The sequence below is a fragment of the Spermophilus citellus genome, assembly GCF_964194105.1.
Source record: "Spermophilus citellus genome assembly, chromosome: 10".
NCBI classification, from domain to species: domain Eukaryota; kingdom Metazoa; phylum Chordata; class Mammalia; order Rodentia; family Sciuridae; genus Spermophilus; species Spermophilus citellus.
The window spans coordinates 110,038,459-110,050,981 of NC_138197.1; the positions used below are offsets into that span (position 1 = coordinate 110,038,459).

The following is a 12,523-nucleotide window of genomic DNA, read 5'->3' on the forward strand; positions in this document are numbered from 1 at the left end:
AACTGGTAATAAAAATGAAAAAGGAACATAGCTCAGTGGTTCAGCAATTGTCTGGCGTTCTTAAGGCCCTGTATTAGATCCCCAGTACTACAACAACCAAAAAAAAGGGAACAGATGTAAGAACAAGTAGGGTTTATAGCAGGTTGCATATAGTTGATTCATTTACCCATATATTTATTGGGTGCTAAATTAAGGAACAAAGAAGTCTAGGATAGATTCAAGATTGTTAGCCAGCTGTGGTGACGCACACCTGTAATCCCAGCAACTCAGGAGGCTGAGGCAGGAGGATCGCCAGTTCAAAGCCAGCTTCAGCAACTCAGCAAGACCCTCTCTCTAAATAAAATACAAAACAGGGCTGGGGATATTGCCCAGTGGTTAAGGGCCCCTGAGTTCAATCCCTGGTTCCAAAAAAAAAAAAAAATGATTATTAAGCCTGGGAAGGGTGTTGAAATCTGGTATCAGAGACAGAAACACAGTCATGAAAGAAATATAATGGCTTGGATTTTGGATTTCATACATGTTGGGTTAAAAAATTCGGCTAGAAATTCAACTGATAGGATCCCCAAAGCAGGTGATTTTATAAAACTGAAGTACAAGGGAGGCAGGCATGGTGAAATATGCTTGTAATCCCAGTGATCTGAGAGGCTGAGACAAGAGGTTCACAAATTTGAGGCACCTTAGCCTGGCAACTTAGCAAGAACCAGACTCAAAATAAAAAATAAAGAGGTTATAGCTTGCCTGGCACATGCGAGGCACTGGGTTTGATCCTCAACATCACATAAAAATAAATGAATAAAATAAAGGCATGTGTCCATCTACAACTGAAAATATAAAAAATAAATAAACAGGTTTAAGGATATGGCTCAGTGGGAGAGCACCCCTGGGTTAAACCCCTGAACTGCAATAAAATAAATTTTTTAAAAAAAATTTGGGAAGGAATGTCAGGATCAAATATGTAAATATGAAAAATACTTTAAAAAGACATTATATTTAGATAGAAACAACAAAAATGTTCAGGTAATGTTATATATCATATCATTTTTATTTTAAAAAATCACATGTAGTATACATATGTAGGTGGAGAGTATAGGGAATTTTTATTTCCTCCAGTTTACTCAAAACTTTTTTTTACGTTTCAGATATTATTATTTTAATATTCACAATAATATCCAAATTATTTCAATTTTCACATTTCAATGGAATGACTATATCTGTACATGTATTTGTTTCTCCACCTACTGCCTTCACAAAATTACAATGGCTTAAAATTTTAAAACATCCAATTGATAATTTTTAAGACAAAGAACAGATATTAAAAACCACATAGAAAACAAAGGAAAATAGATGTGTTAGAAAAAGGAATTAGATGATGTCCTTAACTAAACACTGAAGAAAAAAATAATATTGATGAGAGGTAACAAAACTTTAAAAAATATATATTTCTTCAGCTGGGTGTGCCTGTAATCCCAGCAGCTCAGGAGGCTAAGGCAGGAGGATCATGAGTCAAAGCCAGCCTCAGCAATGGCTAGGTACTTAGCAACTCAGTGAGACCCTGTCTCCAAATAAAATACAAAAAAGGGCTGGGGATGTGGCTCAATGGTCAGTGGTCGAATGCCCTTGATTTCAATCCCTGGTACCAAAAAATGATATTTCTTCTGAGTATATATTTCTAAACTTTAATTTAGAAATTTCAAGAACTATTTCCTCACAGTACATTTTAATTTAGAAAGCTATTTTTAAAAATACATTCCAATAAAATGATTTCTAAATTACCAGTTCAGTCTTCAGATCTTGAATTGCAGTTGCCTCTTTGTTTAATTCTTCTGTCAAAAGTGTTACTTTTTGTTCTGCAGCCTCTCGAAGGCTCCTTTCCTCATCATATTTTGACTTTATATCTAAATAAAGATGGTAATAAAAATTAGTTTCATGACATTATCTCTGGAAAAAAAAGAATTTTTATAAATCCCTGTATATTACTCTGCATATCTGTATATCACTCTAATTTCAATTAACATGCTTTAAATAGATATAAATATACACAATAAAATTATACTTATGATTACATAAATGATGAGCTTAAAATAGTAAAATGATTTTGTCTACATACATTCCCCCCAACACTACTGCTAATTAGGCATTTTAAAGAATAGTTAGTCACATATAATATTTTACCTAAAAGCATATACTTTAAAAAATACATAGTATGAGCAGGACATAGTAGCACACACCTGTTAATCCCAGAAACTCAGGAGGCTTAGGCAGGTGAATTGCAAGATTGAGAACAGCCTCAAGAACTTAGAGAGACCCAGTCTCAAAATTTAAAAATTAAAAAAAAAAAGGTCTAGGAAAGTAACTCAGTAGTAAAGCATCCCTGGGTTCAATCCCCAGTAGAAGAAAAAAGAAAAAAAATTATCTTCTTTAAATTTCAAGAATAAATTACAAAGGAAAGCCTTTTAAAGGGAGAAGGTGAGAGAACAATCATTTATAAAACAACTATGATATTAAATTCCATTCATAACCACCATAGTCTATAACAAATCCTTTATCACACTGAAATATTTTTTCCCTAGAATATATAATGGTGAAAACGTAATGAGGCTGATTTATTAGCTAAAAAATTCTGATTCAATTTACCTGCAATTTCAGTTGCAAGTTGGGCTGCTTTCTGTTCAAATAAATCTTTCATTTGCTTAATATTAAAATTTTCTGTTTGAGCCTCTTCTAATTGTTGTTCCAAAGACTGTAGTTCTACCACATACAAAAAAAAGGGTAGCCATTATTTAAATACAATGTTAATTACATATACTAAATATTATTACTTATATCATAATCACTGTCATAGTAAAGACAATCAACATGAGTTTATTATGTAATTATAAGTAGAGTATTTTCATATTTCAAGAATTAAGTACATCTGATTCATTGATGGCACAAATCATAATGTATAAACATAAAACAAATCAAAGAAATACTTAATCACCTCCAAATAATCTATAAATATTTGTTGTAAATCTATAAATATTTAAAAGTTATATTGACTTCATATTTCATAGTAATTTTCTTATATCCATCAAATGGCCAGATGTAACATATCCTGCTCCTCTGAAAAAAAGTAGTTTTAAAGTAAGATAAAATTAGAAGGGGTTAAGAACATCCAGGTTTTGAAAAAAAATAATCAGTTTAAGCATGCAGTCAATCTAGTATTACTTCATTCTCATCAAAAAGAGATTTCATAAATATAATTGCTAATCTCAATTAGTCACTGAGCATTCCTCCACATAAAGATAGTTACAAAGATGCTAGTGCCATCAATTTGCTTGGAGGGACAAAGACTGTATAACTCCTTCACATACACTTCAATTTTCATTAAACAATCATATTGATATAATACTCCAGAAAGTTATTTCTAGTTAACTAAATTATTAAGTACACAGATAACTTTCTAAGTCTAGAATATGACCGTAAACAGAATATGTTTTAGAGCTACAAAGGAAAACCACAAAATTCCTTTAGCAAGCATCAAAGGAGAGGAGGGGAAAAAAAAGGATAAGAAAGAAGAAAAAGAAAAATGAAAAACTATCTATTCTAAGTAAAGTTACCTGCTGATGAATCAGCCACCAATCCATCAGGTTTAGCCTCCTCAATGAAAACAAAAGACAAACAAATACATTAAAAGACAATACTGTATATTGCCAATGTTAAAAATCTCCAAAAGCTACATGTCAGGTCAAGTAGCAAGATTCTGGTAAAACATTAAAGTCCTTATTCTTCCAGATCTATAAGTGCCACTGGCCGACTAACATAATGACCTACCTGTAGTTGACCAGTTATAAGACAGAATATTTCGAATGTTAATATATATGAAACTGTAATGAATCTGACAATAGATAGCATCCTAAATTCTATAACTTTAGTAATAAATAAATAGGACTTACCCTTCCCTCCAAATGTGACAATTGACTTTTCACACCCCATATGTGACCTCAACTACTGGACTTCAAAATATATAAATCTATGAGTTTGATAGACATTTTGACAGCTTAGGCCACAGCAGACAGCATTCTCCAAGATCAACAGCTCAAACTGTCACAGGTCCACACCCTGTTAGCCTTTGAACTTTAAAGTCTCATCCATCAACACTTGCACTGTCCCCTTGCTGCAAGAAATCCAGTCATTGCAGATCTCTATATTGGAAAGAATCACTCCCAAGACAATGCTCATAAACCTTTATCTTAAATTTGAACTAGACTTAACTTCCTATAGACACCTGTTTTCATCATACTTGAGCAATCAGACATTAAAAATTTAGGATCTTACTCACTGTGATTAATGTATCTCATCTACTATTTCCTGTGAAATGTGTTGACATATTTCCCCCCTCTTTAAACACTACGAACCTAAGAAAAAAATTTTTATATGGCCATAAAATGTTTGATTCATGAAATCATACCAAATCATCTCCTTTAACCACATAAAACATCTATAATATTTGAAAATTAACATAAGCCATGTCATCAAACTATCATCACTAAAAATATTGGATTTAGGGGCAGGGGGCATAACTCAATGGTAGAACAATTGCCTAGCATGCACAGGGCCCTGGGTTTGATCCCAAAGGTTAAAAAAAGGGGAGTTGGGGGTGCTTAGGGCTGGGTATATAGCTTGCTTTCATAAGGCCCTGGGTTCAATCCCCAGCATCACAAAAAGAAAAAGGAAAAAAAAGAAAGGTTCTAAAAGCATAGTTTTAATTTAATAAATCATTTTTAAAAAGAAACAGAAATAAAGAATATATGCCTTAAAGTTTAAGTTACCTCAGGAATTAGGAGTAAAATAATATACTACCTTGGCATTATTTTCATACTTCAAAGAATTACATGCAACTCAAAGATTTTAATAAGGTATTTTCTAGTAAAGCTTTTTGTTTTCCTATGTATTCGATTCATACATATTGATTACTATGAGCTATTTTTTCTAAGTTAAATTTTCTATCAAGGTAATTTTTTATCTTATACTGTGGAAAATTTATTTAAATCTATTAACTGCATAATAGTCATCTCAAATGTAGTAAAATAATTCTCCTCTCTCTTTTCAGGTATAAAAAATAATATATCCCATGTTTGATTAGTAAGTAAAAATATTTTAGATTACTAAAAACCCCTTTAAATAGTAATAAAACTGATATTTTGTTAGTCACTTATTTGTTTCTCTTTCATAGTTCAAATGACAATTCTTAGTGCAAAGACTAAAAGGCAAGAAAAAAACCTAATTGGAAGTCTCAACATGCTTAGATAATATATACAGATATTACTATTACTTTATGAAAATATTATAAATATTGATGAAGAATGTCTACTTTATTCTGACAAATAAACACTTATACGAATTTGGAAAAATTCATTATTCTATGATGCTTCCCATAATGGTAGTATAATAGCAATATAATTTTAGCATAAAAATCATTTTGTTAAGTCATTTAAAAACAACTTACAAATAACTGCTTTTGATGCCACCATGATTTTCTTCTGGCTTTTCCTATGTACTATTGTTATGTAGTTAAATTCATACAGTATACATACAGTCACATATAAAACATGCCAGTCAATTATGGACTATATATATAACAGTGGTTCCATAAGAATATAATGGAACTCAAATTTTTTATCATCTAGTGACTTTGTAGGTTATGTAATATCATAATACAATGCATTTCCCATGCGTTGTTTTAATGCTGGTATAAACAAATTTACTATGCTGCCAGTTTTATAAAAGTATAGTATATACAATTATATACAGTACTTAACACTTGATAATGAAGATAAGTGATTATTACTAGTTTATATAATTACTACACTGTACTTTTGTTGTCATTTTAGAGTCTACTTTCCACTTTAAAAATATACATATACAGTAATATAGAACCAAGCAGGAAAAAAAATACAGTAATATAGAGCCAAGCAGTTCCTTCAGGAAGAATTCCCAAAGAATGCACTATTACATGAGAGGAGAGATCCACATGTGTCACTGCCCCTGAGAACCTTCTCTATGAGACAACATATAGAAGACAGTGTCACTGATGCTGCTGCCCCTGTTAAGCCAAGGCTACCTGTGTCTTCATTTTTAACAAAAAAGTTTAAAGGCTAAAAAAGTTTAAAACTTAAAAAAAGCCTTATAGAATAAAGAACAAATACAATGTGTTTGTATTTTAAGCTGTTATTATATGAGTCAAAAAGTTTACAAAATGAATAGTTACAGTAAGTTAATGTATTATTGAAGAAAATTATTTTTGTAAACTTTAATGTGACCTAAGTGTTTACAGAGTCAACAGTAGTATATAGTAATGTCCTAGATCTTCAGATTCACTTGCCACTTAGTTGCTGACGCACCAGAGCAACGTTCAGTACTGTAAGTTCAATTCATACAAGTCAAGGGGTCTATATACACATATCACTATTCATATTCCATATTTTTATTCCATATTCCATATTCCATATTTTTATTCATCTTCTATACCATATTCCATATTTTTACTATATCTTTTCTGTTCACATACACAAATGTCTTTTGTGTGTATGTGTGTGTGTAGTGCTAGAGATGGAACCCATGGCCTTGTGCATGTGAGGCAAGCATTCTGCCAACTGAGCTATATCCCCAGCCCCACAAATGCCATTTTGTTAAAATTATTTACAGTATTCAATACAACAACATGCTGTATAAGTGTATAGCCTAAGAGCAATAGGCTATACCATATAGCCCATCCTGCCCTTGTGTATGTGCCTTTTATTATGTTTGCACAATAACAAAATCACCAAACAACACATTTCTCAGAATGTATCCCCACTATTGACAAAGGACTGTATGTGTACATGAGCATGTGTGTACCCATATAGATCTTTATTCAGTTTTTTAAAACCTAACGTTGTTAGTAGAACAACTTTCTCATGTTTTAAATCAATCTTCACAAACATAAAATATAAACAAATTCCCTTTCAACAGACATTGTACTTATTTCCCATTTGTCACAAACACAAATGCTTGGAGGAGATTCATTACTGTTTGAACTTATATTTTTAACCATTTAAGTATATTGCCAGAAAAATAAAATAAGCCCAACATAAAAAAAAGTTACATAGGTGGGGCCAGAGTTCTGGCTCAGTTGTAGAGCACTTGCCTAGCATGCGTGAAGCACTGGGTTCAATCCCTGGCACCACATAAAAAAATAAATAAAATAAAATAAAAATATAAATAATAAAAATAAATAAAAACATATAAAATAAAGGTATTACCTGGGGCTATGGCTCAGTGGTAGAGCACTTGCCTAGCATGTGTGAGGCACTGAGTTCTGATTCCCAGCACCACATATAAATAAATAAAATAAAGGTCCATTGACAACTAAAAAATATTTTTTAAACTAAATAAATAAATAAAGGTATTTAAAAAAAAGAGATACATAGGTAACTTATTCTTAGTAACATCTTTAAGAAGTTACATCTTCACTTCTCATATTCTTATTTCCATTCATTAGAAATACAAAGAATATATTGCAGGCTATTAAACACAGAAATGAATTAGAAAGCTATTTATATCAGGCCACTTACTTACAAAAATGTATTATGCTTAATTTTCAGCAATGAAAATAAACAACTAATGAACATGCTTCAAGTATTTAAAAAGCAATTACTTGCTGTTGAAGTCCTTGATATTTTTCTAATTCTTTTTTTAATTCTTCTGAGTACCATTTTTCTTCCTAATGAAAAAGATTTTTTAATTAGTAAATTTTAAAAGACTTTTAAACTGAAACACACACACACACACACACACACACACACACACAAAGTGGAGTCATATTTATTATTACCTTAAGTGAAGCCTGTAGATCTTGGACCTCTTGTCTCAGTAGTGTTATATCATCTCTAAATATGTGGGGTTGGGGGGATTAATAGTTAGTGTCCTTTATTTTATAACCTGTTTTCTCAACTATTCATTATATAATAATAAGTAGTTTATATAATAATAAGTAGTTTTGCAATCTTTAAAAAGAACTACAAAAGAATTTATGTATAATGACAAATATATAAATCCCTTAGAAAAATAATTTTATGCCTAAAGCTCATTGTTTATAAATGGGAAAATATTTCCTTGTGGAAATAATCATATTACTGATTGTCAAATTCCTGAAGCAGAAGTAAAAGGTCTTCTATTAATTTACCAACAATAAGTATCAATGGCTTCCTGGTGCAGTTAGCATGAAATCTAAAGTCATTAAGAAAGTCTATAAAAGTCTATAAAAGTCAGTAAAATCTAGTCCCTGTCTTAAAACTCTCCCCTTCATTTACTCAGCTCTAGCAACATTGGCTTATTCCTGTTCCTTGAGTGTCACTTCTCACATTCTGTTCCCCTCATCCAAGGCTCTGAGAAAGAAGCAAACCGTAATGCTAGGCCCTAATGCAGGAGAGAAATTCCATGAGAAAACACACTTAAGATTATTATTCTTCATGTCAAGGACATATCTTCCCCTGTAGGAATTTAAACAGTAGAAAATGCAACTCTCCTCACTCCATGCCGCTTACCATTGGCAGCTCTGATAAAAGATACAAGAACTGAAATGGGAACAGGAGTTGAGTAGAAATATCAAATGAATTGATTCTAATCTAAAGCAAATAGAAGAACATGGCCAATTCTAATGATGGGAAAAGTCAAGATCACTCAAACACAAGTAAAAGATATTAACAAGGTGAAAGATAATGAAATAGACTGATGAGAGAATTATATGCTAGAATAGGGGTGGGAGTAAAAGGTAAAAAAGGACAGCCTCATCTGTGAAGAAGGGCTTAATAGCAGAAAGGAAGGAAACTGCCAACAGAGGAAATATAAAGCATGAAGAAATTAGTCCTCTACCTTTATAGCCATTCATATATAAAGAATTCATTCATTATACAACAGGCGTTGTTGTCTGTGCTAGAATCTCAAGTTGTTCAGTCTAATGGGGGAAGTAAACACGTAAACAAGTAAGTGTGATATAATAGAAATAAAAACAGAAGCTCACAGACAGTGGTCACTTCCACCTAGAAGACTCAAGAAGGGCTCCTTGATGGAGAGAAACATTGATGTGAGGTCTTTCATCTTCTGACTACCAAAATAAAATCCAATCATAGTTTTCTGCTACTTTTGTTGACTTAAGTTTGTCTTTCTGTGTATTTTTTGTTTTCATTTCTCTGGTGTTTGTTTAGTTGTGCGTGTGTATGGGTGTAGCCAGCCTTCCCTCTCTCTCATGTGGTTCTATGAATAATGTGATTTACAGAAACCACAGGTCAACCACATGTCATTTATACATGACTTAAGTGTCTTACAGTTGTGTAAATATGTGTGTTTTAAGTCTTCTCTATTATTCACTAATCTTCTAACTCTACACATAAACTAAAATGATAAAAGAATTAATAACAGTATTTGTACTATCTATGTATCAAGTATATCTACATTTCAAAATCCTCTCTAAAAAGCTCATTAATACATCAGGTTTCAGATATTTTATCAATATGCTGAATGGCTCAGGTTAAAATTTAATGAAAGACTAAGAAAAATAATTCTGTGGGCCTAGTCACTCCAATTAATCTTTTTTAAAAGTACCACTTCAACAATTTTTTTAAAGTAATTTACGAACAAAAGTCAATCTTTCAAAATGTGTAACATATCAAAACCCCTAGTAGCTAGATGCAGTAGAACACACCTATAACCCCTGATGCTTAGGAGGACGAGGCAGAAGGATCTTAAGTTCAAGGCCAACCTGGGCAACAAGTGAAACCTGTTTCAAAATAAAAATAAAGAAAGGTCTGGGGAGGTAGCTTAGAGTTTACCTACTACATACAATATCCTGAGTTTCTCGGTACCATAAATATAATAATAATAAATAAATACTGCAAAAGACAATTTGGGAATATCTAAGTTTTAAAAGAAAACTTCATTTAAAAATTCCACTTTGAGAAATTTATTTTGCATATATATTCAAACTGCACATAATATCTCCACCATACATAATTCAACATTATATGTAATTCAAAAACACTGAAAATATCCTAGATCAACGGGAGAATGATAAAGTTCCATACTACCATTAAAAAGAATTAGATGGCTCTATCCATAAGACAGAGAGAAACAAAAGGTATAGTGCAATGTAGAACCTCTACTTTTTATGTAAAGATATTTATTTATATACATATATTTATTCATATGTACATAGATATAAGCATATGTATAGACTCTGTCTGGAAGAATATAAAAGAAACTGAATAAGAGAACTGGGAAAAGGGGTACAAGGGCTTAATTTTCATCTTAGGACTTCTTGAACCATTTAAATTTGGTACTATGCATATATCAACTATATATACATTTAATACATTAATGTATCAGGTTTTAGTATTTTATCAATACTAATGTAATTTACATGTAAACTGATAAACAGCTTTAAAGCAAAAAAGGTTATGTGACCCACTTAAGTCATGTGAACTACATATCCTGCCCAATGTGTTATGGAAAGGTAGCAGTTCACCAAAAACTTAAGAGGTATAGGAAGAAGAGAACAAGAAATAAGGTAAGAGATAAACCTGGGAAAGTACACAGTATATATCCCATAAGTAATGAAAAAGTTTCTTTTTAGAGCAACAACAATCAAATTTGCATTTTAAGAATACAATTCTCCAACAATTTGAAGAATTAATTATAGGGGTACAAAACTAAAGCCAACTATATATACTGAAAATATTTCTCAGTGAGACATAAGTCCTAAAATAAGTTATAGCAGTGAGGATGGAAAAGGATATAAAACCTGTTAAGGAAAAAGAATGATTGAATTTTGAGACACTTCACAAAAATGATGAAGGAGAGCAGGGACAGGTATGTAAAAATGAACACACCCAATTTTCTGGCTTTAGTAACTGGGTAGACAAATAATGTTGCCATTCACCAGAACAAGTAACAGCACACAAGAAGCAGGTTCAGAAGGAAATGCCATCAACTGTTTTCAAAATGTCACAGTGAGATGCTTTGGGGACATCTAAGGGAAGACAGCTACTAGGCAATTTGGGAGATAATTCTAGGTTGGAGATGCAGTTTAGTAGAAAGTTATGGATGTGAAATTACCACAGGTGGATGACATACAGGAAGAACAGCACATAAAACAGGTAAACAAAGAATTATTACAATATTAAGTTGTCTCAGAAGTTTAGAAGAAAAAGGAACTAGCAGAGTCAATTTTTGCTAAGGTTGCAGTAATCTACAAAGATGACTACCACTGAATTCTTGCATTCCTAGACACATCTACTGCTCCATTGAAAGATGAAGGTTACTTCTTGGCCTCTTGAATCTGAACTAGCCCTATGACTACTTTTACCTACAGAATATGGCAGAATTGATGCTCTGACAGTTTTGAATCAGGCCTAAGGAAGAGTGGCAGCTTCTACTTCTTTCATAATAAAATGTTCTTTCTTGGAACCCAACTGCCCGTCTGTAACTTTAAGAAACCATAGACAGGTCATAATGAAGGAAATTAAGGACTCTGGCCCCAGCTGAGCTCCCACCAGCCAATATTCAGCGCCAACCATCAGTCATGTGAGGTCATTTTGGACCTTCTTGACTTCCTGCCACGTCTACCTCACTTAACTCAGAAGAACCATTCAATCAACCCAGAGCCATGAGAAGTAATGAACTATTAAAGAAAGAAAAAGTTCATGTACAGTATTAGACTTCATCTAAATCACAGCTGAAAAAGCAACTCTGAGCCAGGTGTGGTACATGCCTGTAATCCCAGCATCTCAGAAGGCTAAGGCAGGAGGATCTTGAGTTCAAAGCCAACCTCAGCAAAAGCAAGACATTAAGTGACTCAGGGAGACCCTGTCTCTAAATTTAAAAAAATACAAACTAGGGCTGGAGATGTGGCTCAGTAGTTGAGTGCCCCCTGAGTTCAATCCCTGGTACCTAACCTCCCCGCCCCCCAAAAAAAGCAACTCTGTTGAATTTATATTAAATATAAAAATATTTATAATGTGATTTAATATAACTACATATTTTATCTATTTTCTAACAAAATGACAAAATATAGCAACCAAAATCATTAACTTACATGTAAAAGCACCAAAGTATATTAATAATAACCACAAAGTTATGTAGTCAGAATACTTTTCCTTTGTTTAGTATTCTTTGTGTTATATCAGTGTAATTCACAAAGAATTTTTTTTAAGAAAAGCTTAAAAAATATTTTTTACAAGTAGAATGAAATGATCCTTATTCCTTAGTTGGTATAAAAGACAATAGCAAAAGAAAAACAAAGTCATATTGATGAATGCTATTCTAAGTAGCTATATATTTTGGTCTAATTTTAGTTCTCAAAATGGTTAAGTAAAATTGCCAAGAAGCATAATGTGTATGTGCTTATCATTATACTGGTGATTAAATATTTATTTTTAAAATTTAAATGAAAGTTTAGGGGATTTTTTTTTTTTTGGCAGGGGGTGGTAATCGGGGATTTAACTCT

The 12,523-nt window shown here is 32.1% G+C and overlaps 1 protein-coding gene across 2 annotated transcripts in view; it reads right to left on the minus strand.

Moving 5' to 3' along the window:
• Nucleotides 1-12,523, minus strand: part of EEA1 (early endosome antigen 1) — a 137,257-nt gene that overhangs the window by 73,445 nt on the left and 51,289 nt on the right. For both annotated transcript variants that reach the window (XM_081309177.1, XM_081309176.1), the window contains exons 4-8: nucleotides 7,856-7,910; nucleotides 7,679-7,744; nucleotides 3,600-3,639; nucleotides 2,635-2,748; nucleotides 1,774-1,895 (exon numbers count right to left, since the gene is read on the minus strand). In XM_081309177.1, the coding sequence (XP_081165303.1) occupies nucleotides 1,774-1,895; nucleotides 2,635-2,748; nucleotides 3,600-3,639; nucleotides 7,679-7,744; nucleotides 7,856-7,910 (397 nt within the window). The remainder of the gene's footprint in view (nucleotides 1-1,773; nucleotides 1,896-2,634; nucleotides 2,749-3,599; nucleotides 3,640-7,678; nucleotides 7,745-7,855; nucleotides 7,911-12,523) is intronic.